Source organism: Pieris rapae, chromosome 2 (assembly GCF_905147795.1).
Source record: "Pieris rapae chromosome 2, ilPieRapa1.1, whole genome shotgun sequence".
NCBI classification, from domain to species: Eukaryota; Metazoa; Arthropoda; class Insecta; order Lepidoptera; family Pieridae; genus Pieris; species Pieris rapae.
Genome location: NC_059510.1, coordinates 4614122 through 4640828, shown reverse-complemented (window position 1 = coordinate 4640828; position 26707 = coordinate 4614122). Strand labels below are relative to the sequence as shown.

At 30.6% G+C, this 26707-nt stretch overlaps 5 protein-coding genes across 10 annotated transcripts in view; 2 read left to right on the top strand and 3 right to left on the bottom strand.

The window, feature by feature from the left end:
- LOC110996449 (sorbin and SH3 domain-containing protein 1) overlaps nt 1-458 on the bottom strand; it is a 114374-nt gene extending 113916 nt beyond the window's left edge. For 3 of the 4 annotated variants that reach the window (XM_045633105.1, XM_045633112.1, XM_045633108.1), the window contains exon 1: nt 269-458. The gene's annotated coding sequence lies outside the window, so the exon portion shown is untranslated. The remainder of the gene's footprint in view (nt 1-268) is intronic. The other variant, XM_045633123.1, reaches the window with a different exon arrangement.
- Nucleotides 459-2739: 2281 nt separating this feature from the next.
- On the bottom strand, nt 2740-6604 carry LOC110996468 (ras-related protein Rab-27A). Of its 2 annotated transcripts, XM_022264140.2 has the most exons (6): nt 6575-6593; nt 6283-6488; nt 6069-6136; nt 5852-5966; nt 4963-5159; nt 2740-4355 (listed from the first exon to the last, which is right to left on the bottom strand). In XM_022264140.2, exons 2-6 carry the CDS (start codon nt 6424-6426, stop codon nt 4250-4252), a joined length of 630 nt encoding a protein of 209 aa, XP_022119832.2. In that variant the 5' UTR covers nt 6427-6488; nt 6575-6593; the 3' UTR covers nt 2740-4249. The 2 variants fall into 2 exon arrangements, with proteins under 2 accessions (XP_022119832.2, XP_022119831.2); XM_022264139.2 differs by having other exon boundaries at nt 6283-6604.
- Nucleotides 6605-7533: 929 nt separating this feature from the next.
- On the top strand, nt 7534-8419 carry LOC110996469 (migration and invasion enhancer 1). The gene is made up of 3 exons (XM_022264141.2): nt 7534-7782; nt 7885-7982; nt 8170-8419. The coding sequence occupies exons 1-3, from the start codon at nt 7724-7726 to the stop codon at nt 8331-8333; spliced, it is 321 nt and encodes a 106-aa protein (XP_022119833.2). The 5' UTR covers nt 7534-7723; the 3' UTR covers nt 8334-8419.
- A 141-nt stretch (nt 8420-8560) lies between these two features.
- LOC110996467 (molybdenum cofactor sulfurase) lies at nt 8561-13869 on the bottom strand. Of its 2 annotated transcripts, none has more exons than XM_045633730.1 (7): nt 13827-13869; nt 13596-13680; nt 12668-13481; nt 12227-12521; nt 11083-11704; nt 9592-10025; nt 8561-9349 (listed from the first exon to the last, which is right to left on the bottom strand). In XM_045633730.1, the coding sequence occupies exons 2-7, from the start codon at nt 13666-13668 to the stop codon at nt 9122-9124; spliced, it is 2466 nt and encodes an 821-aa protein (XP_045489686.1). In that variant the 5' UTR covers nt 13669-13680; nt 13827-13869; the 3' UTR covers nt 8561-9121. The 2 variants fall into 2 exon arrangements, with proteins under 2 accessions (XP_045489686.1, XP_045489680.1); XM_045633724.1 differs by lacking the exon at nt 13827-13869 and adding an exon at nt 13741-13759.
- Nucleotides 13870-16438: 2569 nt separating this feature from the next.
- On the top strand, nt 16439-17859 carry LOC110996484 (lipase 1). The gene has a single exon (XM_022264160.2). It carries the CDS (start codon nt 16470-16472, stop codon nt 17700-17702), a length of 1233 nt encoding a protein of 410 aa, XP_022119852.2. The 5' UTR covers nt 16439-16469; the 3' UTR covers nt 17703-17859.
- Nucleotides 17860-26707: the final 8848 nt, after the last annotated feature.

Genomic DNA, 26707 nt, shown 5'->3' with positions numbered 1-26707 from the left:
ATTAGGTACTGAGAGGTAAATGAATATGACAAAGGTCTATTACTAATTAGCTCTCAGACCAAAGGAAGTATGATATATTAATCGAGTGCACATATACCTACTATAATTTAATTGAAAAGTGAGCTACAAAATTTACTAATTGTGATTGAAATTTTTTAATTATATATATAATCCTATTATTATTAATGAAGCTATGAAAAATTACCTTTAGTATTTCATTATTTACGTTTAATATATTTTGTAACATTTTATAGTATTTTTAACATACCTGATTGGAGTAATTGGCAATTCCTGTTCGGTGTAATTGGCGTATTAAAGAATTGCACTCAACTATCGGACGTCTTACACAGAATTAATTTTATCCGTGCGAATACAATCAAGAACTACATCACTGTTCCAAATTACGAAACGCGAGTCAGTCTCACTCGAAGCCGGCTACACTGTTGTCTTTCAATACATAAACAAACCGACTAGCAAACTGAAGCTAGCTACGAATACCGGCATTACCACATGTTCCACAAATGCTCATCTGAAAATATTCACAGAAATCTTTTATTACGACCCGAATATCAAAGACATCTAACTCGTATGGTATAGCTACCCGAATATAAGGAAGTTATACGTTATTTATACAATGTTTCAGCCTAATAAAAAGATAAGTAAATTTTGAAGGGAACACCAAGTAGGGGTCATATTAACGCTAGCGGCGTGACGTACGGACAGCTTCCGCGGCTGCGCTTTAAGGGGCAGGCGTCGTTCACATCTGGACCAATTTGTACACTGTGACCTTGCAACAGAGTTCATTTAAAAATGCATTGTTTTCCCTAGGAGCTTATCTATGAATGCTTTTGAATTTCCCACTTTAGGCAGAGGCGATAAGACCGATTTTTAATCTTTTCGTACAATTACTGCAAACATACATCACGTGCATGGGGGCCTAATATGTGATAGCAGTAAGCTCACCCCTCATGCCATATAGGTTTTCCAGCGGCGAGCATTTTATTATTCCAAACACGTACTTTACACTTGAATCACAAAAGAATTAAATATAGATATAATATGTTTGAACAAAATTGCTATCGCACATACAAAAATTGTTGATGAATGTGTTTGATACAAATTATTGTGCTATTAATGAGAAACTATGGATGCATGTTAATAAAACAGATCATAATAAATTAATACATGTTACATTGGAAAACTGCTGTGGTTTGTATTAATGTATCCAACCAGCTCCACTCGTTTTCTTATGTCATCTCGAAAAATGTGCCTGACTAGAAGACATTTATTTACCTTTCCTGTTATTGGCAGTATTAAAAAATTCCTTTTTCTTCATTTTTATATGAGTCGAAATCAAGACAATGTGTTTAAGTGAGTATATAGATTGAATATAGTTATGGATACATAACTTAATAGAACGATTAGTTTCAGTTTCAAGAAATCCACAAGTATCAAGTCCATATTCGTAAATGAAGTCATAATCTCGTCTTGAGCCTTGTCAAACTACATACACATGAAATGATTTGACAGTCCCTGAAACTAGTTTAATATAGGTTTGACGTTCTGAAAGGGCCTTAGTATCGTGTCTGCGTTTATCGCAGACGGAACGTTGAACTTAAATGCAATGAAATTATTATAAATCGATTGATTATGCATTGGCCTACTATCGATATTTTGCTTGAAATAAATTTTCGGCAAATACCTATAGGGATACTAGTTTCTTTATTATTTTCTTTGAAGGCATTATGTGTCTATTTTAAACAAAATGCCAAACTTAAATTGATCTCAACGTAACGCCTGAAAAGTTCCGAAATTTGTATCCAAAATTTAGCCAAAAGTCAGATTAAACGTTATTTAGCCTTAAGAAGTGATGTCATAGGTATAGCTGGCAATCCTAACGTCGCAGCTAACTAAGATCTGGCAAATATTTGGTTTTTAATGATTGTTTCCATGACGTAAAATTTAATTCAAAACCATTAAACCTGTAAATATTTTCAACCCTCATTAATAAACACCTTCAAGTTAAATTGGTGATTATGAATAAGGGTAACACTGATTATTTCTTTTATAATTAAAAGGGTTATTATAAACGTATAGGGAGAGTAAATAAAATAAATTTTGAATAGTTTAAAATTATTTTCAAAATACATTTAAAATAATGAACAGACGATTTATAAATAAATTTACACTTATAAAATGGCAGCTTGGTCAGGAATGTTCAATTTAAATACGTTTTACTTAAGATCTAATAATAATAATTTGATAAATGCATGTTATATTTGGCAAGTTAAAAATTTTACATCTAAAAATTTGATATGGATTAAAAATTGATTCTTACAGATATAATAATGTCAATGTCAATAAAGTAAAGATAAAATCAGCATGATATATTTGTGCTTGTAAAACACCCGTGTAGGTACATAACAAATAAAAGGGCAGCATACAAAACCTAACTAATAAGAACATTCGCATTAACATTAAACAATATTTTTACTTAAAAGTACTTGTTATTCTTTGGTATATAATCAATTAGTGTCCTATTTCTTCTTATTTAACTCTCGTAAACTTTAGAATAAACAAAAATATATAAATTAAATTAGTATAGTGACTAGATAAAACATCTTTGGCGTAATATTAATTAACCATGTTTGTTTTCTTAAAAAAAAATTGTTGGATTTTTGTCATATGTGTTTTTTTATATGTCAGCCGTTTATATACGGCAATACTTACTCTAGCAGAAATGGACATTTTTTTATCTAAATGTATATGAACATCTCTAAGGAACGGCTGGGATTCCCATTATTTAAAAGGAAGTATGAAATCTTCCTCTATATTTAAACCCAGTTGGAACTATTGACTCATGCCAAATAATAAAAAAAGCTTATATTTCATAAAAATGCGAATGAGCAAAGTAAGCATTTCAAAATCTCTGCTTTAAGTTAAAGAACATTAAACACAAATATTACATCATGATTGCGAAAAATGTTTTCCGTCATTGGAGATAAATTTTGGTCCTTCGGCATTCTGTATTTATAATACACTCATAACACAAATAAGGAATCGGATAACAAATATTTTGCTGTAAGCAATAACTAGTTCCTTTAAATATAGAAGCAACATTATTTTAAAATAAGCACATAGTAACAATATTTAAAATCTTATAATACCCTTGATAATATTTAGTAATACAATAAATTTTATATCTTCTCTAAAAGACATTCCATGTTTACTATAGATTCAGTAATGTATACAGTAATAAAACTGTCTCCCCTTATTCATTAAAGCTGAATAACTTTTACATTTACTAAGCCATTGATCTTTCTCATCACAGTCTAAAAAATATATGACAGAAAAGACGAAGAGTTATGATTTCATTAATTTTCTCCATCACTTTATATGAATAAGGGGATTCAGAGACAAGTTTTGTGCAAAACTCAACTAACACTCACTCACTAACTCTTATATCTGTCAAAATTAAATAACAATTAAACAGATAAGAGAACTGTTTCGCGTATACTTCCCTTGTAACCGGTGTTATGATAATTTTTAAAGTAATACTGAATATATATATAAAACTCTAGAAATTCGAGTTTGGCCATAAATACTGAAGACTAAAATCTACACTAAATAAATGTAGACCGCAAAACTGTCCGAAAACGTTTCTATATAAATCAAAATCAGTCTATTAACACTTAAGCTAAAGTATACAGTAATACAAAGTGAATACAGGGTTATCAGATTAAAAACTAGTAAATAAACTATGACAAAAATGTTTCACCAATTATTTAATTCACCATTAATTTTAACAATGATCTATGATCCAAGCCTTGATCTTTATTAATAAACATAATAAATTGTATTACATAAAATGAGGTAACTATGTTTATGTAATACTAATAACCCAAAACTTGGCCAACTTGCATGCCAATACTATAATTTCGACAGACATCCGATAAAACTGTATTCACTATGTAATAAGAGATATTAAAATTGTAAAAGTTCTGTATACATTTGGATTGTATATGGATCACAGGATCAGCCAGTTATCATGGCTTTAATAATTAATTTTTTTAGTACATTTTTTATGAATTTCAAGACCAATTCATTTCACACTATATGCTGTAATAAATTTATAGTCCAATATGCAAATTGGTCCAGTAGCTTTGCGTTATCCACTACAAATTATAAATCTTGGAATTTTTTTAATAAATAAATTTTATATAAAATAATAAACTTAAATGTTCTCTCTTTAACAAGAACAAAACTTTCGGTCCTGTTTAGCTTGAAGCTTTTGTAGGGATTGACGACGGCGTCCAGTCGCACACAGCATTGCATACTCCACTGAAGTCTCCATTCTTTAACAATGTTTCATTATTATTAAACTATAAAAAACCAATGAAGGTTAGATATTGTATTAAAATAAACAGATAAAAACTTTAGATGTGAAGTTCTGTTTAACATAATAATATGTTAAACAGACCCTACTTATGTTATTTAATACATTTTTTTTCTTTACACAGTGGTTGCCTGGAAGAGATTTCTCAAAAGAGATAAGGCCTCCTTTTCATTTAATTTTGTTCAATTTTTACATTGTATCTATATAATAATCTGATTTTAACTAAAGTATGATATTAATTTAGCCTTTTGGTTAATGCATGGTGCATAGCTGGGGGGCTGTGCACCAATGGACTTTCTTTCTATGTGCACATTTAACATTTGTATGAATGTTTAAGGTATACATCGTGAGGAAACCGACATGACTTAGAGCCGAAAAGTCTACGGCGTGTGTCAGGCATTGGAGGGTGACCAACTTGCCAATTAGATTGAAAAATGATCTTGAAGGAGATTCAGAAATCTGAGGCTCAGACCTAAAGAGTTTGCGTCACTGATTTTTTTTTAATTTAAGTGAACATTGTTTCATCTGACTGCTATCTTGATTTGAGTTTGACTTATATAACTTACCTGAACATGACTTTATCAAGTAGAATCTCAATGGCCCGATCAATATTCTGTCCAGTTTTGGCACTTGTCTCCAAATATGGAAGATTGTAGTTTTTAGCAAACTCTCTTGCTCGATTTGGGTTGACTAATCGTTTTTCTTGAAGATCACATTTATGCCCACACAGTACTATATCTGGGTCATCACTAAGGCTATGTGTCTGAATAACAAACAAGCACTAATATTAGTATATATATAAGATTACGAAATCAATCAAAGGGGGATGCTGCCAGTATCTTCGCAACCCTGCCTAAAGGAACTCCTTTTAATAATTTTTTTTAATAATTAAATTTTAAGGTTAGTTATTAGATATATTTTTATGTATTATGTTATTTGTTTCGAATAAAAGATTACTCTCTTATTTCCAATTAAACTTTTATGCTAATGTTAGCTTTCATTTCAATAATATATAATATGATAAGGAATAATCATTTAATAAAGCTTATCTCTTGTAGATAAAACATTACACTTATGTCTTTATTATATTGAGGCTTAAAGGACCAATATTAAATGAACTATTTTAAACTACAACGCAACCATATATTTATATCTTACTATCCTATATTATTATAATGTTTTTATGATGTATTTATATAAATCATTGGTGCACTGTGCTCTAGGGCAAATTTAATACCTTTAACTATGGATCAGACCAATTCATCAAAAATATTAACATTATTATTAAATAATATAAATAAATAATTTTTTAGTTTACATCTCCTAGTAGTAGTAAGGTTAGTTTCATTTGTGACTACTTATCAACGGCCATTTAAATATTAGTTAATTATATGAGATTTTACAGTGAGTCACCATCAGAAAACCACCAAGATGAGAAAAGTTAACAAAACTCACCTTTAATTGCTCAATCCAGTTCCTTACTTCAAGGAATGATGCCTCATTAGTCAAATCAAACAGCAAAAGAAATCCCATAGCATCCCGATAAAATGCTGTTGTCAAACTACGAAACCTGGAAATCATAAATAAGAGTGTTAATTATAACCCTTAATATGTATCAGTTATATTGCTTTTAACCAATAATAAGAATTTTAAATAAATATTAAACTATTACCTTTCCTGTCCAGCTGTATCCCAAAGTTGAAGATGAATATGATGCTGTCTTCCATTCTGTTGATAAATCTGAAATAATAAGATAGCTTTTTTAATAAATAAGATATGATCGATGTGGACTAATAGGTTTTAAGCAATTTCCAGATGGTATTTTTTTATAATATTTTAATGCATTCTTATAGTAAATTGTAAGTATTAAACAATATAGTACGTACCACAGTCTTTTCCCTAAAATCTATTCCCACTGTGGATATAAATTGAGTGTGAAAAACACCGTCCGTGTATTTATAAAGAAAGCTCGTTTTACCTACTCCTGAATCACCAACACATAATAATTTTATAAGGTAGTCGTAGTCCATATTGGAATTGTCATAAGATACGTGCCGTAACTAAATGGTAGGTTCTTTGTTGTAAATGATTTCTAAAATAAAATACTAATGTTAACACTTGTTTTCAATTAAAGTCATTTACATTAACATTAATCAAATATTATTATTTTTTACTAACTACAGTCTACAACTAAACTCATCAGTGATCTGTGTAGGTGCACTAAATATTTGACATAGACACAGATAAGCTACAACATAATAATTTTCAGATTTTTCCAACATTATTTTAAGTAAGATAAACATAGAAACTGTGCTAAAATAAAATAGTAAATGCAGATTTGTTTATACTAATAAGTCACAAGCTGTAAGAGGATTTGTCATGTTTTACCTAGATTTTCTACCTACATTATTGAATCTCTACTTTATTACTATTTAGGGATGATCGATGTGAGAAAATCATCGATATTGACCTCGACGTCATAATCGAAAGCCCAACATCGATGTTCGATATTCATCGAAAACAACTTCTGGTGCATGATGTCTGATGTTAATTATTGCATTAATAATTGACAAAGAAATACAATACTTTATTTATTTCTTTTAAACTTTGAATCTGTTCGAAATACATCCAGAAACAGAAAAAAATATTAAAAATTCTGATATAGATTCCCAGATCAACTGCCTGAATGAAAAGTAATGTCGATAAAGAAGAACTTTTTTATATTTTTTTTTTTGTTGATAAAGAGTAGTGAGGAAGTGTGATAGAGAAAGAGAGAGCAAGAAGAGCTTTGTAAAACTGTGATATGTATGTGTATTCTGTTTTGGCTTTTGTATGTAATGTAATTGTTTGAATATTGTTTAGTGATTAGCTGTAGGAAAACTTATATTAAATAAATAAATAAGACTAAGCCTACTACTACTATACGTGTTCAAAATTTTAACAATCCTGTTTTGTGGATGCGTTCATAGAATACATAATTTGTTTCGTAAGTTGCATTGGTCGTGCCGGAGACCGTGAATTAAAATCAATGTTTGATTCAGTTAAATTTATTATTTTTTATATAGCATTATGATATAGCAACATCGACTATCTTCGAGCATCCCTATCACTATTGACTATTCTCTATCTCTAATATCTTTGGGTTCCTCTTGGAAATTTGGAATGATCAATGAAGTAGTCAGCCAAAACATCACGGATTTAATGAATTAAAATTCTTAGTATTATTCAATATTAATATTGTGGAAATTTCAAGAAATTTTTTGTTGATAGAATGAATACCTAAAAAATAATATTTGAATTTCGTTTTTTTTTGTATTAATAAGGATAATGGAAACAAAAACAGAATTAAATAATAAAATGATTCCTAAAGTAGATGTGGAATATTGGTTAGTATATTATGTAACATTTGAAGCCTGTGTCTTATACTGGCTTCAAATTGACAATCATATTAGAATAGTGTTATAATTTCCTACACTAAAATGTTTTAGTGGAGCCTGTGACTATGGAGGGCATTGTTTGAAATTAGCAAAAATGATTAATGATAAGACTCCAAGTGCTAATATTTATTGTAAACGAGGTCGACAAGGTTAAGTACCTAATTACCTTAGCTTTTTCAATTTATTTTTATGAATTTGTTGTGCCGCTTGACACATACCAGTGAATTCTCACACAAAACAATTATCTTGCCTAGAATCGAAACTGTATCACCTAACATGCATTGAAATTTTAACTGCTTTTTGTTTCAATATATTATTACAAAGTACTTATTTCAGGATCATTTGAAGTAGTAATTAATGATAAATTAGTATATTCAAAACTTCAAACTATGGCTCTACCAGATTATGAAGAAGTTGTAAATGTTGTTAGTGATGTCTCAAAAGGGTTGGAACCAAAGGAAATAAAAGGCCAACAGCCAATTAACTGTGTCATTCAATAGATATATTTAGAAAATCAACAACACAAGCTAGAAATGGTTGACAAAACAAAGTCAATTGTAAATGCTGAAATATATGTGTAAATATATATATTTGTTATTAATTAAAAAAAACATCAACACAACAAAAGAAAAGTAACAAGTAGCTTATATATTTCACCTGAAAGAATATGCTTTATAGTGAAGCAATTTACTTTCTAGTTCTTCAGTATTATTTACTTCAGACCCACTTTCCTAGAATTCTATATTCATCTACATCACATTCCAATTAATTTATATAAAGTGTATATATTATGTAAATAGTTAAATCACAGTTTTTTATATTAATAGAGATAATAATGGCAAGACAAAAGAATCAACAACCAACATCTATAACTAATAGTGCAAATACAAACTATAAAAATAGTACCTATTAAATTCATTGCTATCAAAATATAAATTAGAGAACAACTGTATGTTAAACAACAAATATAGTACATCTCTAACCTTTTCTTATAATGTAAAATCACTCTTACACACTTAAATATGTTTAGCTGAAATAGTATTATTATACTAAATAGAGGTAACTTTTTTCATATTAATAATGTATAATGGAAGGCAGTACAAACCCTGTTACATAATAATCTATATACTTAATTTTTACATTTACTTATCACTTCTAATTATTTTTTTATATTTGGGAAAACTGAACTCTCATAGCCTCCATCCTAAAAGAGAAAATGTTAATAGTTGCTAAGAGTAAAAGGGTGTTACAAAAATTTTAGCTAAAAAGCTTGACAATATTTCTAACCCTACCTACTAGAATTGTCACTAACATCATTGTATATTGGTACTACTTGTGCAGATCGTTTCAAAATCGAAGATTTAGAACCGTCAACTGTACCGGCATAGCTCAAATAAATTCCGAAGCGAAGTTTTCCAGCAAATTGTTCAGATATTGTTCTGAGGGGCTCAACCGTCTTCTGTCCTGTTTTTTGATCAATGCAAACCATCTGGCAGCGTGGACACTGGCCATCAATCTGAAATTATAATAATAATTTTACGGAAAAGAGTAGTTGGACGTAAAATAGATTTTAGAATGGTTGTTGCAGTTTAAAACAATTCATAGATAATGAAAAACGTTGTTAACATAATGGTAATTATATGGTACACATTGGGAGATAATAATGCTACGAATCAAGTGCTATTTTCTTGTCACTGCCCTTATAAATAAAAATACTGACGACTTGTTTGAACTTTGACGTTATACAACTTGACTTACGTTAAACAAGTGATCTCCTATAATAACTTTCTGCCACTCCTTTTCTGCTAGCTCTTGTGCCATATCTATTACCAAGTTACCTCTGAAGCGATCAGTTAACGAATCTATATCGTCCGTGAACAATGGATCATCTATTTTATTTCTCAACCATTTTACTGTAGCTTTATTTACTAGTAGAAATTGAGCTTGGTTACTCAATGACAATAGTTTATTGCTCCCATCATTTTTTTTCTTTTGTGATCGAGTGTCGTTACTCGACTGTTTTATTAACCTCAGAAATGAAATTCCTAGCGCATTTGAAATCCAATCTGCTACAGCGTCGCCGCAATCGGTGCCCTTTATAATGTCAGTGCAAACTTTACTATGACAAAGTGAGGATTCTTTGTACTCATTATTTGAGATTTGCTCTAATGGTATTGATATTGAAGGCATTCCTGAAATTAAATAGTACAGGTAATATAAAGTGGCGAATAAGGCATAGCTAGTATAAGATATAGTTTTTCTAATGTGTATATCAGTTTACAAATTTTGGAAAGTGCTAAACTACAATAAGAACTCCAAGTGGGTGACATTTTAAGCAACAAACTACTAGATAAGACTTATTAAGTAGAATTATTATATTAAATTATATTTTATTATATCTGTCGAAAAGTGAAAAAGAAAAAGTGGGGGGTCCTGTTTTAAAAGGGGTGTCGCAATTTGTTAAAAAATAAATACAACTACATATATAAACTATTCTACTATACAAAAGATTAGTGTTTTTAAAGGAATGAATAATAGTGTAGTGTTATAAAACTAAATTATTATTTTACATGACGGGGTCGCAACTCGCAAGTACATCAAAATGGTTGGAACACGATGCACTAGACTCTTGTCTACTCTTGTCAAAAGTATATATTGACAAAACATAAATATTTCAGTCACAATCAAATTTCTGAACTTAGTTAAGATAAAACGTAGCCGAAGTCACTAGATAATTTGTTAAAAATAATATTTAGACCGTTTTTTATAGATTAAAAATGCTTTGGCCTAGAACCTATAATAAGAAAAGAGAGTTTTCTTAACACTCCTTCAAAAAGTCAAAGCACACATATAAACTCTGAAACCGTATCGCCGTTCGCCTCACCGTCAACTGGGCGTCAACCTAACGTATGCACGTAACTAAAGCGTATTAGCAGCACTTGTACGTCAACAAGGCTATGCCTAGGCAACTCGCTGACGGTTCGGTTTTGGCAGGAATGCCGCCGGACGGGACAGGGGCAAGGGCGGACGAAGCGACGTGTACGTCGTACGTATACGTAAGCGCGTGAACTGCTAGTTGACGCACCGCATCGAGGTTTGGAGCCTGTTCCGAGGCGAGGCGATTACGTAACCATTCCGATTAGTATGCTTTGCAGCAGGGAGTTTCATAGAAACAATACTAAAAGGTTCGAGGTGATACGGTGATTTTCCCTTTCCGATTCTGGGTGCTTTGACCTTAATTTAACCTACCTTGACAATGTAACATCATACATTGCCTTTCCAAGTTGATTTCGGGGCAAATTGTACACATTTGTGCGCATTGCTTCTGTGTTAGGCAAACACCATTATCCTTAACAACCATCCATTCTCTATCAAATTGAAATCCCTTTGGTCCGATTTTCCAGTGTCTATTAATTTTAAATGCACCACATGATTTTATTGGAAATATCGCAATTTCCATTAAAGTAATATCTGATACGCCTGTATAAGTTATGGAATTACTGTTGGAATAAGATTCTTCATTCAATTTACAAGTATTTTCAAGCTGCCTTTCCTTCATCGATGTTAGACCGTTTTTATAAATATTCAAAGTTCTTATAGGCTTTTCAATTTGAATCTTAACAAAGCATTTACATATCATATAAATCAATTTATCAACATCTCTAAATGTGTTATAATATCCAAATGAGACTCTGATAGCTCCAGTTGGCTTTCCTTTAAGTAAATCAATATCATCTCCACATTTATGACCAGCGTTATACATAGCCTTCATATTTTTATTACTGACGTTTAAATGCCTTTGGCAAGTGCCTGAATTGCAAAAGCATCCTGTTCTCACGCTGATGTTAAATAAATCGGCCATGTGCTGAAACTACAAACAAAATGTTTAGTCATGATATTGTAAGAATATATTAAAATTGATAGTGATTTTAAATTTTCTAGCAAGATATTTGAAGAAATGAATAATAGAAAATTAGTTTTATATTTAAAATAAATGAATTTCTTATTTTCATTTGTGTGTATGTACTACTAATACTTTTAATATCAATATTTATAAATTATTTACTAGGGCATATTATGAATTTAATAATCTTTAGGTCTATTTTCTGTATAATTAATATTTTTTTATGGTACCTACATAGAAAATGTCATATTTGATTTAAATACAATATTATTTATTTACAGATTGCTATACCCAATTAAAGTAATATATATTATGTATTTATTCACTAGGCAAAAGAAGGATAGTAATAAGTAGCGTTTAAAGGAAGTGTACTACTAATCCTTCAAACACAACTAAAAAAGTATTTGGCTATGGCATTCGTGGGTTGAAAATAACAATAAGTATAAATATGTTTGTGCAAGAAAGTGTATAGTATTTTTATTAACAAACCTCGGCATAACCAACAAATAATCCATTCTTTCTCTTTAAATTGAATGTAACAATGGATCCTTGCTTAGTAATATCTGTAAAATCTGAATCCATATACAAATGCCCAGCTTTATTTCCATTTTCATGTGTTAATTTCTTCAGTTGATTATAAAAGTCTTGAGCTAAATAAAATGTGTGATGGGAAATAGTCTCCATAACATCATTATTTACAATTTTTGGTATTAAGGAATATAATGTGTCAAAGCAGTGCTTTAATGCAAGAATGGATAAGAAGGATACTGTTCCATCTTCATACCTGAAAAAGTAATAAATGTGGTTAATTAGGCTTATATTAGTATTCATAGGCTTGTAATTCCTTTAAGATGTTATGGTTAATACCATATAACAATGTTTTACAACTTCAAGAAAGATTCAACACTGCCATCATATTACAATACCTACCTTTCACATATTGTTTCTCTCTTTACGTGGAAGTCTTCACTACTTAAAACAATGTCCACTGTACCACCACCAAAGTATTTCTTCTCACTTAAAACTGGTATACTTTTATTTTTAACTAAAAGGGCTCCGAGTCCAGTTGGATATCCAAAAATCTTATAGAATGATAGACATACAAAATCTGGTTGTGTCTCTGATAGATTAAGTTTATTGGTAGAAACATATGAAGCTGCGTCAATTAAAATATACCAATTACTGCTAGTTCCACATAATTGTTTTTTTAAGTAACTGTTAAGACATCCATTTTTAATTTTATCTATGCAATCTAAAGGATATTTATAACCATTAAAATTATTTTGAGCTGGATATGCAAGAAGCGAATTGCCTTTTCTATCACTTGATGCATTCAAAGATGTTACAGAATTCTTAATGGATTTTAAAAACTCCTCTTGAGAAATGTGTATAACATTAACATTTTTTTCTTTAGCTATTTCTCTCAAACCAATAACAGATGTATGGTTATCTCTTAAGTACACAAAGGAACCTTGATTCAATTCGACTTCCTCACTTGAGAATTGAAATGACTCTATAACTAGTTTTAGTGACTGTGTTGTACCTGATGTAAATATCACAGTATAATTTGATGGATCAGTATTAAAGTGTTTTAGTATTAAACACCTTATTTGTTCAATACAGTCTTTAGTATATTTATCTGAATGTGGATTCATATATACATTATTAGTAAAATCTTCATTAATTTTCTGAAGAAGTGAAGCTGGATATAATGCAGCCCCAGCATTTTCTAAATAGCATCTTTCTGAAAAATATAATTAGCAGATAATATAGATATATATAAGTGTGGAAACTTTTTAAAATTTAGGATAATTATCTTATATAATAGAAATATTTGGATGTATAATTTATTGATTACCTCTTAATCTACAAAATTCCTTAGAAATATCTACCATTTGGTCATAATTCAAGACTTTGCTGAGCGAAATCATGATTCTTGATACCTAAAAACACACATTGCATTACATTAATAATTTTAGTTTAGATAATGATGAAATAATAACATTTAATTAGAAATTCATTGAATTCGTTTTCCTAACTTGGAAAAGACTCTCTCTTTTAATTTGAACTATTACATTATCATACATACACTATACACTATTAAAACATATATTTAATCTTAGTTTTCTATTCATTGCATATTTAAAGTTTAAATTTTAAATTATGTACTCTTAATGGTTATAACATAACATTTACGTATGTGTTGACTGTTAAGTTTGTTTTTAACAGTGTCAGTAACACAACACAGATAACAGATATATATAGGTTATACAATATACACAATGAAGTTTAACCTACATAGCACCACAGATTTAAAGGCATGCTCTAAGACGGTTTGAAGTATGACCATTAGTGATTATTTGCGACAACTCTTGATAGTTCAATATCAATAATCACTGTCACTTTTAAATTTGACTAAATCTAAATTAAAAGAATCTGTTACATTCTTTAATATAGGTGCGAATTGGAAATATATTAGACAAAATCAATTATTTTTAAAACGGGAAGCTATTTTGAAAATAATTTAATAATAAAAATTGTAAATGACAATAACCAGTAGAACTAATAGATTTTCAGCTTTTTGTTTGCCGTAATAAATTCTTTTTTAGACTTATAATATTTGAAAACTTGTACCTCAGTTATCTATGAGAAATCATTGACTGCTTCATGTAATTGATTCTATTTTATCCATCGGATATTCGCAATAATCTAAAATATGTTAAATTTTCGGATGGCTTTTATTATACAAATCGAGTGCCTGAGCCACTGTAGACTTTAAAGGAAGAGGATGTTTAAAAAATTTAACAAAATATTACTTCCAATTTCACATTTGATTAATATTATTATTATTAGTATAATACAAAAATGCTACATAATATGGTACCATTCTAAATATCACTCCTGGAATTAATATTATAAATACATATACCGATATAGAAGCACCTTCCGCAGCATCGCCTTACTAAATTGAGTTACGGCAATTTAATTATTGCTTTTATGGAAGGCTTTTAGTAGCTTTTAGTAGCAAGCGGGCGTGATCGACTCCTCCTAAGTGAATTGACGTCCGTGGTAGAAGACACTCAACAGTTTTACATGAGGTAAAGACAGGATGAACCTCTTAAACAAACAACATTGCTTCGTAAAAAAATCGGAAGGCGTCAAAAGCCTATAATAATAAATTATTATTCTTATATATAACGTATTTCTAAATTATTTGAAATTACATTATTATCTGGTAAATATTATGTACATTGTGTATACCTTTAAAATACGGTTTAGCTAATTTACTTGAAATAATAAGGGTCTATTGTCTAATGATTACATTATTTCAAGTTCATGTTTAATAACATTTAACGCATATTTTGTTTTTAAATTCTTCCACAATATTCTTTGAAAAATATAAATACATATATGGAAAAAAATGTATTGTAAATTATTACTTCTTATATTACTATTCAGATTACATAAACCGTGAAATACGGAATTACTTATTTACAAAGATAATAATGCGAGGCCATCTGTTATGCGGAAATAGGGGTCATCAAATTGTACGCCACGTATTGTATCTTCTAATTAAAATATTTATTAAATATTCACTAATATAGTATATTTATAATTTTTAAAGTAAAGTTAAAAAAAAAATCTTAAGTAAGTTTTTACAAATAGTTAAACAGCTGCACAATTACATAATACAATTTGCCCAATTATTATTTGTTTACCACGAAGGTCACCCACAACTGTCGGAAAGTAATCTGTAGGTAATTTTAAAATTAAAAATAAAAATTCGCGCATAACACTATATGAAGAGAAAAGTATATGAAACTTTATAATTAAAGAAAAATATCACTTACATAGTTCAAGGCTCTATAGAAATCCAAACTATGCTAATTGTCGGTGAAATGATGTAGGGTGACCGGCACAATGATGGTTTATCCAGCGTGGGTCGATATTTATGTAATTTTCTTTAGCTATAAGTATCATCGGGTTAATAATGGGCATTTGTGACAGGTAACAATGGTTGACAATAATGAGATTGCTCTCCGTTTATTGTCAGAGGTAGCTCATACCACTTGAACTGAAATGTTTACAAACAACGTGGAATATTTGGTTTGCGCGGTTGTTTCTCCTGTCAATATAATAACTCAGTGGCGCGTCAATAGTAAACATAGCGTGTGAATATTAATTTAAGGGAAACGAATTCATTTAATTTTCTATTTCGAAGCGGTAAATATGAATTTGCTAGAATATATTTAAGTCTTAGCCTATTGTAAAATACTGTGGTTCGTGCCGCTTAAACCTTGAAATTTAATAAATGATTTTAAGTGGACATTATTCGCAAATGTAAATAGATAAATAATATACATTGTATTTTTTTGTGTTAAACTCTATATAAGTACTCAATTACTATTAAGGGATTATAGTATTAACGTTTAGGAATAAGGGGAAAACGAGAGACTAAAAATAAAATTTGTTGACGCATGCAAATGCAAGATTATAACTGTACGAATTACTAACCATTTAGTTGACCATTTTTTTAATTTTAATAATTACAGCGGCGATAAAAAACTTTATATCGCGCATTTCCGAGGCTAATAAGTTCACATTTTTTTAAAACTAGTTTTTTTCACCTTGCATGGTCAAGATTATAATAACTTGACATTGGTTTTGGCCGCAACGTGTCAATAGCTTAAACTACTCCAAACTGTTAAGTCGTTATTTAACAACTCGCGAAATGAGATTTGTTCACGTGATTGATATGGTGATATTTTTGCTGCTATTTATGGATATAAATTGTTTTCTAGTAAAATTTAATTTCGACGACGAGACACGCCATCCTAAGTCGGATATTTATCTTGATTCCATACAATTAATTGAGAGATATCATTATCCAGTTGAGCGTCACGTCGTGCTGACGGAGGATGGTTATCTCCTAAATACTTTTCGAATACCGCGAAATGGACCCCCGGTTTTATTGGCTCATGGTATTGGTGATAGTTCAGATTCCTGGTTGGTGCTGGGGCCAACCAGCTCTTTGTCATTTATGCTAGCGGATGCTGGATTTGATGTCTGGATTTACAATGCAAGAGGAAATAGATATTCCAAGAAGCACGTTAACGCAGTACCGCCTCAGGAGTTTTGGGACTTCAGTTTTGAAGAAATGGGCACTCAAGACATGCCAGCTACAATAGATTATATTTTGGAAAGAACTTATATGAAGACATTGACTTATATTGGTTATTCTCAAGGAACAACGGCTTTCTTCATTATGTGTAGCGTAAAACCAGAATATAATGAAAAAATTAATCATGCTATTCTACTTGCCCCTGTTGCTTGGTTGACGCATACGAAGTATCCATTTATAGCATTTTTTAACGAAATTTTGAGTGAGCTTATGCAGTTTTCTAAAAAAAGTGACGTTTATGAAGTGTTTCCTTTTAATAAAAGATTGAATTTTTATCACGCTAAAGTGTGCAATACTACGGCGTCCTATAGTTTCTTATGTCACATTGAATTGTATTTGAATTTTGGCGTGAGGAATTTATTAGATTTATCACCGGAACGATTACCTGTCATTACTAGTCATATACCAGCTGGAGTTTCTGCCAAAACTTTCTTTCATTTCCTTCAACTTTATGGCAGCAAAAGATTTCAAAGGTTCGATTATGGTGAGAATAAAAATAGACAAATTTATTCATCTTTAATCCCACCAGAATTTAATGTTTCGTCAATTACAGTTCCTAGCTCAATATTTGTTAGTGAAATAGATTGGTTTAGTGATGAAAAAGATACGAATTTACTGAAAAATAAATTGAAACATATCGAAAGATTTAACGTTATAAATATGAGTAATCAATTTACACACCTTGAATTCGTATACGGTACGAGGGTTAAGGAATTTATTAATAAGCCAGTGATCAATATATTAAAAGAACTAAAAATTTTAGACACTGTCGATATCAGGTAATTGTGATTATCGTTAATAAATCTGTGATTATTATTAGTGTTATGACGATAAGTTTTTAATAAGTGAAACCAAAGATATAATAATGTGAATTTTAGTAAGTATCAAAATTCTCGCATCCTTTATCATATTTCTTTATTTTATACCTCTTTCTACTACTTTCTACTACTTTCTTATAAAGCTAAACTCTATAACAATAATTTATACGAAATTTCTAAGTAGGTAAGGTTTATCTTATGACGATTATAGAAACATAAGTTTAAATAGGCCGTTTATTGCGTGACTCTATTGACCATGGCAGGAAAAAAATGTGTTTTAAATAAAAGAAAATATACATCAGTGGTTTTTGTTATTTTATTACCTATGAAGGTCGTGGTTTCATAACTTGTTAAAAGTTTTTGTGACATGAAGTCTTTTGGTTAATGTAGCAGATTATTTAACACTTTCCAGATTAAATTATTTGGTAATAATTAGGTATCTTTCACCCTGTTTTTGTTTCCCTAAAGTAATAAAAAAGGAAACTTGTCAAAACCTAATACAGTTTGTAAACTATTAACATTTTAAGATAAACAAAGACAACTCGTTAAAAAATTCCATAGAGTACAAAATACAATGCGGTTTTCGGCGACACGAATGCAGGATTTTAATTGAAAAAATGCTTGACTGTCGGCTGTTACGTCGTACGCAGACCGTATTGCCTCTCTACACCCAATTTAACGTGAAAACACTCTGTTTTGTTCAGGTAATGAATGTGAAGGCTATGTACCGGTCAACAAGTACTTTATCAATGTCATACCGTGATTATTTTGGCTGATTAAAACTATATAGCACTCGGTACGATTTTAATCTAGCACGTTTTACTTAATTAGAGTTAATTTTATTTACAGCTGCTGAAAGAAACTATATTTGGTGATATTTTTTTTCTTAATGGCAAGTAGGTGATCATCCTTCTGTACCTGATACATGCTCTCGATGGTCTAAGGCATGCCAGTTTCCGCATGCCATTTCACGGTTTAAGTGAGTGCTAAATATTGCAAAAAAATTAAAAGTCTATTGACCGGGGTTTGAATCACGACCTCAGGAATTATGTCACACGAACAAACTACTACTGCTCGTACCGCCTAAAGTAAAACAAAATAATATAACTTCTTATATTTTAATCTGATCTTCGAAGTTAAATACATGTTAATATGCTAAATAAATTCACATAATATTAAGTGTTGCAAATATTAGAAAAAAAAATATTTAACGTTATTTGTATGCAAAACCTTAAATCAAAACTGATGTAATCGGTATGCATATAATAAGAAAAATACATAACGAATTGATAAACGTCGTGGTTTTGTGAAGGTCGGTCGTTAAGTTGACCAAACACTAAACTTTTTTAAAAAGTTATTATATATATAATTGCCAGCCGTGTTTTATCTGAATCATGTTATTAATATTTATTAAATTTGAATGTGTCTGTTTACTAACCCACAGTCTTGCTCCAGAATGGAAGTGATGTCCAAACTGGCTTCTTCTGTCTGTGGAAATTAAACTTTTGATTTTAGCTATACCCAACTATTAGCTAGGGTAGATTGGGTACGCAAATCAACGAACATGACTATTTTTGTATGTGATTTATTACCTTACAAAATTACTAACATATTTAAGTTATTTATTGCTTTGTCTGTTTACTAAGGGGTTATAGGTTGATTAAAGACATACGTAAAAAACCAAAGAGGTCGATACGAATCCGGAATGTATAGTTATAAATAATTGGTTCTGCCAGCTTGTTCTTACTAGGTTAAGAGTATGACAGTACAAGCAGGTTTTAAGTTGATGGTCAGAGCCTAGATCACGGCCACAACCTTTCTTATACCGGATAGAGAACGGAGTGTATATTGCGTAATTTATTTGATAATTATGTGATTAATATATTTTAAGATAATTATAGGTTCTAGAAAATTTAAACAAGGTGATTATTTGCTGTTTTTGATAAGACTAGTATTATGAAAATAGAGTTTTCTTTAAAATTATTTAAATATAAAGGGAAATAAATTATTTTTATAACTCACGTTCGTCATAAAATACGTAATATATTTCATAAAAATCTGAGTGTTTTTTCTAACCTGGAATATCAACAAAAGAACATCTCGATTGTTAGACCTCTTCCAGCCAGTAATGCAGGATAACGTTACAAAGAAGAGAACATTTGATTTGTTAAATATTATTTATTTAATTACCTGATTTATAATAAACTAGTATTTTCTGTAAAAATTACCGGATATTGTTGTATAAGTTATTAAGTATCACATACCAAGCGATTTCAGTGATTGGCTAGCGTCTTCGTGGGAAATTTTAAAGACAGTCGTGAGCCTTACGATAGACATTTTTTTAAATGTCAATTTTAGAACTCTTTGGTAACCTCATTAGGTTAATATATTGCATTTATCATTTGTTTTTTTTATGAATTGGCGGCAACAACAATATACACAAATGAATGTCAAAAACAGAAATGTTAATGAAATGCTTCTTATTTTACATTTACTGTCAGTTCTCAAATCAAGGGCGTAGAACGGAAGAGAAACTGACAATCAACTCTCCGCCACTCATTTTCATCGCCAAGTTTCTGTTAAACATTTTTTTAAGGAGGTGCAACCATTGCACACACATGACATCTTAAGTAATTAATAATAAATAAAATAAAATCATAGATTTGTCCTCTATCCGCAAAAGACATGATGAAATAGGAACACGCACTTACATTGGCGTGGAAACAACACGCAAATACGTAGTAGAAATAACTAATATCACCGCATACACGAATTCAAGTACGACCAGTCAACACAAGTAGCACCCGTTCACGAGTATCCGAGAGACAATCCGACGCATGGACGCCGCCACAAGCAATGACATTTAAGGGAGCATGACGATCCTTGACATGTGAACTTGGCTAAATAAGAAAATAATAATAATAATACTAATTATACTGAAATGACTCGAAATAACCTTATCCACTATTACTAAAACTATAACAAAATGGAATCATAAAAAAACATATTATGCTGTGCATGTAAATTTCATCCAAGGAAACGATAGCAGCAAGCGCAGCGCAAGGTGGGTGACTAGGTGACTGATTGTGACTTTATCCTTTATTGTATTATAATAATCTTCTTTCATAATCAACTACATTATTAGAATATAATGTTTATTTAAAATTGAGTGTTTAACTAGCTTATCCCTTTATCTACTTCTGATATGTTTGTTTATTTTTTCTCACGTGTTCCCCTGCCTGTCCCTACGCTTAACTTGAAACTTTGATAAAGTTAAATCTATTCCTATAAAAATAATGCAGTGACGAAAGTTCGGCTCTCTTGATTTGGCTCTAAATATTAATTAGAGTAAAAAAAAGACATTTGACTTTGTTCATTCATAACTTACCAACATAACCTAATGATATTTGTTTTATAACTACTTTGCATTCACTGAAATTTATGTTTCTTGGAATCACACAAGCATACTTAATACAGTTAATGTATACTAGTCTTAAAAATATAGGAAATTAATTCCCCTTAGGTTATCCATCTAACAAGCCTTTGAACTTGTGCGTATTACTTAGAATTAAGGGGCTTTGCACTACAATCAATTAGTGATACTTACCTCTAGGCTCTGAGTGCTTTATAATGTAATATTAGAGTTATTAGAAGCATACTGCTTCCTCTATTTCTTGATATAAAACTATTTTCACGTATTGTATATAAGATAATAATAGGTAAAGGTTAACTTTGGACTATATTATACATACTATAAACATCTTAATGAAATAAGTTTGTAGGATCTCAATTTAAAACATTATAAATTAAATATTACATTTTAATATTTTTCTCTGGGTCAGTTTTTGATACTGTTATGGTCATATTATGATATTAGTAACTAAGCGTAGGGTTTTATACTTTTGTTCTCACAGTGCAGGTTAAACGATAATGATTGAATTAGAATCTTAAAAAGCAAATCATATTTTTAATTATGTATTAAAAATGTATCCATAGAACATACGACGTGTGCTACTTATCTACATCTTCATCAATTGAATACTATGCGTATTCCTTTTATGAAGTAAAATCTCTATAAACGTATTGAAAGGTAGGTTATATTAAAGCATTTGCATATATTTGTATGGGGACGTGACGTGAAACGCCGCCGTCGATTTGTCGGCAGGCTTTATTTCCGGTAGTCGCGTGGAAATGTGATAGCGGTTATATTTTATTTCCAATATTTCAGTAATCGAAATAGAAACTGCTGCGGGTTTGTTAAACGTGCCTTCGTATCTCAGTTTTGAACGGCGCAGGTGTGTTTTCACATGCTGCTTTATACGATTGTTATATCCATGAGACAATGTTCTTGTGTAAAGTTTGTGTCAAAAAGATACCGAATAAAACTTTTACCTTAAATATATAATTAATTTGCTATATTTGTTTTAAATATTGTAGAATTGTTTGATGATTTGCTTTTTTTTTAAAGAGTACCGTGAGTTATGCCAACACCCTCTGTCTTCTTAGCCGATGAGTAGGGATGCCAACAGTCTCGAATTTAATGACGTGGAATAAGTGATACCATGATGATCTTATGTTAAAAAATAAACGTTTTTTTTTCTTATTTACCTCACGATGCTTGTAGAACTAAAAACTAATACTAATGTTTGGAAAATGTCGTGTATTAATTGTGCAATAATCTATGTATTATTAGCTCGTTTATGGCATTGGCATTTGATTATGAAATAAGCAATCAAAACCTACATTCAAACTGTCAATATCATATACACGTGAAAAACATGTTATGTTAAGATAGCCTCTGTTGAATTTAACAACATATTGTCGATAGAGTTATTTAGAATCTTTGGTTAGATTTTTCTAGTATAAGTAATCTATGAACGTGATATTGGACATATGCCAAGTAAAACTAAGCTTACAGGCCATCATTGTAAGCCCCAGGTAACCAGAGCATATAACTATGTTTGCGGCTAAGGTTTCTATGTGCTGTGATTTTCCCTCACGTTTTAAAGGGAAAGGACATGTTATTTTATTTATATGCCAATAAATTAAATTTAGTTATTGCAGCAATGTGTTCTGTTACCTTGTTGTTGTCTTGATTAGTTTCATATGATAAATATTTGTATTATTGGTTTAGTTACATGAATTTGTTGCGCTCCTAAACAAGACTGCTATGGTTACATTAATACAAACCACAGCGATTTTCTAATGTAACATATTGTAATGTACTATATTATTTTGTAAAATAAAGAGAAAAAAAGGTTGAAGTTGAAGTATTATTCGTCGTCCTAATGCGTTCAAACCCTACACCCTGAATTAATTCTCATGTGCGTAAAACTGTCCCGTACTGTTAATCAAAACATCGTCAGGAATGGTATGCCTCAGACCGAAGATGACATGTGTCGGGCATGGAAGGGTGACATTATTAGCCTCCAAGGAGCTTGGTGTGCTCAGCAAGGCGAGACATACACTCCGTACTCACATTTCTTCCAACTGTTTAAAGCGGTAATTCAACCCCACTTGGAGTACTGTTCACACCTACGGGTTCCTTTCGTTTGATCATATTCAATGATGAATTCCTCAACAACCAGTCAGTTAACATCAGGTCATACCCTTGCCCTTCTGTCCGCTGTTCTATAAAAAATCATCACTAAACCTACAGAAATCTGAGGCCTGAGCCTATCTATAATAATTTTCAGTGTGTGTATTAGCCCCGTCCTTCTTTTGACTATAAAGTCCTTGGTGTACCAAAAACATCATATCCAGTTCTACAGTCTAACACTTAAATATTTTATCTATTAAATTTAATCAATATTTAAATATCTAATAGAACTTCCCCTTCGAAAGGCTTTATTTACATTTGTCACATGGTTTCTTTGTTCAATAACACGTTATAATTTGTCTAACATGATTAAGCAGCTCACTGGTTGGGTGGATCTTTCGCCTAATTAACCATACTAGGTTTGCTCCACTTCAAAGTAAAATAGAAATAAAACGTATTAAAGTAATGCTTATTGAACCGTTAAGCTTAGTGAGGTGTCCCCTACGCTCAGCTTGACATATGGGTTAGTAGCGTTGAAAAACAGTCGCCATTTTTGCAATAATGCAAATTGAACGGCGATATTGTTTCCGATCCTTTTTACGGTGGACGAGCCTAAAGTTCACAAGAATAAATTACATGAACACTATGAAAGATATTTTAAACCGTCGTTTTAAACTGTCGTATTATACCCAATTTTTATATCACTCTTGTCTTTTAATATTAATTTTTAGCGTGTTTTTAGTATTACAAGTCAAATTAGGTATTAGTTTAAGGTATCTTCTATTATTACCAATCAGATATACAACAAGCAGAACAAAAAACATCCTTAATAATTCCTAAAAGAATACGCGGGTTACACAATTCAATTCTCCAGATTTATCCCATTAGTCCAATCACTTTATTATTTCCGTCCATTATACTCGGAAAATACATTAAGAAAGGCTATATGGAAATTGAAATTTTATTGACTTATTTCGTTGCGAAATACTAAAAGTACGAAAACAATACCAATGTCAATGTAAAATGTTCAAATAAATCAGCTCAAGTGATTTTAATTGTTGTTACGTTTTTAAAAGCTTTTTATTTCAGACGCTGTGCTCTGCTCTGCCTTACTACTACTGGAATACTACTTACTACTACTAATGGAATATTTTTTTTTAGAATTAAGATATTATCTAGACTTGTAAAAAACAAAACGTGCGCAGCATCGAGCTGCCACTTTGTAATTACATTTTAATTTTTTATTTAAATAAATAAATTATTAGTTTATAGAAGTTGGTTTTTTTTAAACCTCCGGCGGCAACCACCATAATTGTTTTCATAGCGGGTCTTATTGTTTTGCCTACAAAACATAATGTTAACATAATGTACAACATCCTAAGATAATGATTTGTACCTACATATTTGTATGACCAATTTGGTTTTGTTTGATTACATTGTTAATTTCCTAGTCAAATGGAGAAGTATATATTCTACTTGGGAGTACTGAAAATCATTTAGCATCATTATGTTTAAAATACTTTTTACGCCACGCCATAAACCTTTTATCTTTGTTGAAGTTACATTTAACTTCGTGTAATACTATCCCCCTGTCGAAAATCAGAAAATTCCCGGAACTACCTGCGTTATATTTATTATAATGATTATAATATAACCTAGCAAAGAAATAATAATAACTTTATGTTTACGAGATAGAACTCAATTTTATACGACTTTAATATCTTTTTAAACATTTCATATTCACACGTACAGGTATTCTATGTGCAGTTCACCTCGTTTCTAGTCAGGAAGCCTTAGGAACTCTGGTCACCTAAATGCCTATAAACACAGGTCAATGGAATATAAACTTCCTATATGAGGATGGTAACAATTTATTACTAGTAACTAAATAAGAGGTTTTATTAAGATTATTTCATAAGTGCCATTATCAGATGTCAATTATAGTAATTAAGTATCTGGAAAGTTAATTTCATACTTTTAACATAAATAATGATGCTGCCCAGACACAAATTATTATTAACACCGTCTAGTGCAACCTTTTTAGTTTGGTTTGGATGGGTGAACTTATATCTACCGAGCCATAAACTCTCATTTTGACACACGGTCATATAAAAAAAAATTAAAAAAATTAAAAGTAAAATTCTATGTACTCAATAAATTTTTAATATATATTTTTTTAATTGAATATTAACTAATTTTACGTAATCTAAGCATTGTTGCCAATCCTCTGGGGCTCATACGCCCTTGATTTAACCTTGATGATTATAAATTCTTTGATATTATAAGTTGGAACTCAAATATTACCCTAATTACACGAAAGGGGAGATGTAAAAGACGCTTATGTTCACGAGACGCCGGAGAATGTTGCCCAACAGCGTGTGAAGTCGTTTTCTACACACGGTAACTTTCTACCCTGTAACAATTTACTTTAAACCACTTCGCTTTTTATAGGAAGACTTGTGAAGTATTTAGTTTAAATCCTCGCCTTGTAATAGATTTTTCTTTTTAAGTTGCCAGTTTGTGTCTATGTTTATGTGTGTTGAGACATTTCCTTGTATATTCAATCTTACATTTCGACGTAATTTCGATTATCGCAGAGAGATTGATACCTACTACATATAATTTAAAACATATCAATCGTAATTAAAGGACTTAACAAAATACTGCTATAATTTTTAAGTTACCTGTTTAAAAAAAAATAACGCGACAATATTTAACATTTAGTTCTCCATAAAAGCGTCAACGTAGATAAAGCTTTCATAGAATGCAAAGTGTTCATGATACCCGACAGTCAATTGAAATCGTGCCTGGGACGTTTCTCAGGAAATAAGGTGTCACTCAATGGCCGGCGATGGCCGCGCTGTCACATGTCCTCTAACTGTCATAACTTCCTCCTGCAGCTATATGATGCCATTATTAACATGACATTTGTTTTTAGTTTGAATTTTAAATGTACTGCGTTTGAAAAATGAGGTTCTTAGTTTGTTTTTTTTTTGTGATTTCACAATCGCTTGGATTAATTATATTTTTGAAGTTGGTAGTTCTATGTGGTGTTACGATCAGGTCGGAATCTTGGAGAAATCGAGGCAGTTGAGCTCAAATTTTATAGACATTTTTACTTGTTACTTGTTATTATTTGGGATATTTTTACTTGTTCATTTGTTTGATGATGCCCATCATTAAATATATTTTATATCAAATTTAACGAGCTATACTGTAAAACTCCAACGCGCAATGGAAAGGAGAGTATGCTTAACGTTAAAAAATCTGACACATTAAAAAACTGGGACATGAGAGACAAGAAAAAAGTCATAGACCTTTACCTCGAAAATTAGAAGACCTAAATGTAGATGGACTGAACACATGATAAGCGGAATAGACAAATGGAGTAAAATTGTGACACGATGTTACTCTAGGGAAGGAAAACCGAG

Bases quoted from the DNA above. Each gene is read 5' to 3' on its own strand.
- LOC110996468 (XM_022264139.2), bottom strand. From the start codon at position 6,426: ATGGACTACGACTACCTTATAAAATTATTATGTGTTGGTGATTCAGGA. The intron at 5,160-5,851 runs GTGAGTTTTGTT...TTTGTTATTCAG, and splicing joins ACTGGATTGAGCAATTAAAG to ACACATAGCCTTAGTGATGA. The intron at 4,356-4,962 runs GTAAGTTATATA...ACATTGTTAAAG, and splicing joins CTTGATAAAGTCATGTTCAG to AATGGAGACTTCAGTGGAGT.
- LOC110996469 (XM_022264141.2), top strand. From the start codon at position 7,724: ATGGAAACAAAAACAGAATTAAATAATAAAATGATTCCTAAAGTAGAT. The intron at 7,783-7,884 runs GTTAGTATATTA...AAAATGTTTTAG, and splicing joins AAAGTAGATGTGGAATATTG to TGGAGCCTGTGACTATGGAG. The intron at 7,983-8,169 runs GTTAAGTACCTA...TACTTATTTCAG, and splicing joins TTGTAAACGAGGTCGACAAG to GATCATTTGAAGTAGTAATT.
- LOC110996467 (XM_045633730.1), bottom strand. From the start codon at position 13,668: ATGATTTCGCTCAGCAAAGTCTTGAATTATGACCAAATGGTAGATATT. The intron at 13,482-13,595 runs GTAATCAATAAA...TATATTTTTCAG, and splicing joins GGAATTTTGTAGATTAAGAG to AAAGATGCTATTTAGAAAAT. The intron at 12,522-12,667 runs GTAGGTATTGTA...TTACTTTTTCAG, and splicing joins AGAGAAACAATATGTGAAAG to GTATGAAGATGGAACAGTAT.
- LOC110996484 (XM_022264160.2), top strand. From the start codon at position 16,470: ATGAGATTTGTTCACGTGATTGATATGGTGATATTTTTGCTGCTATTT.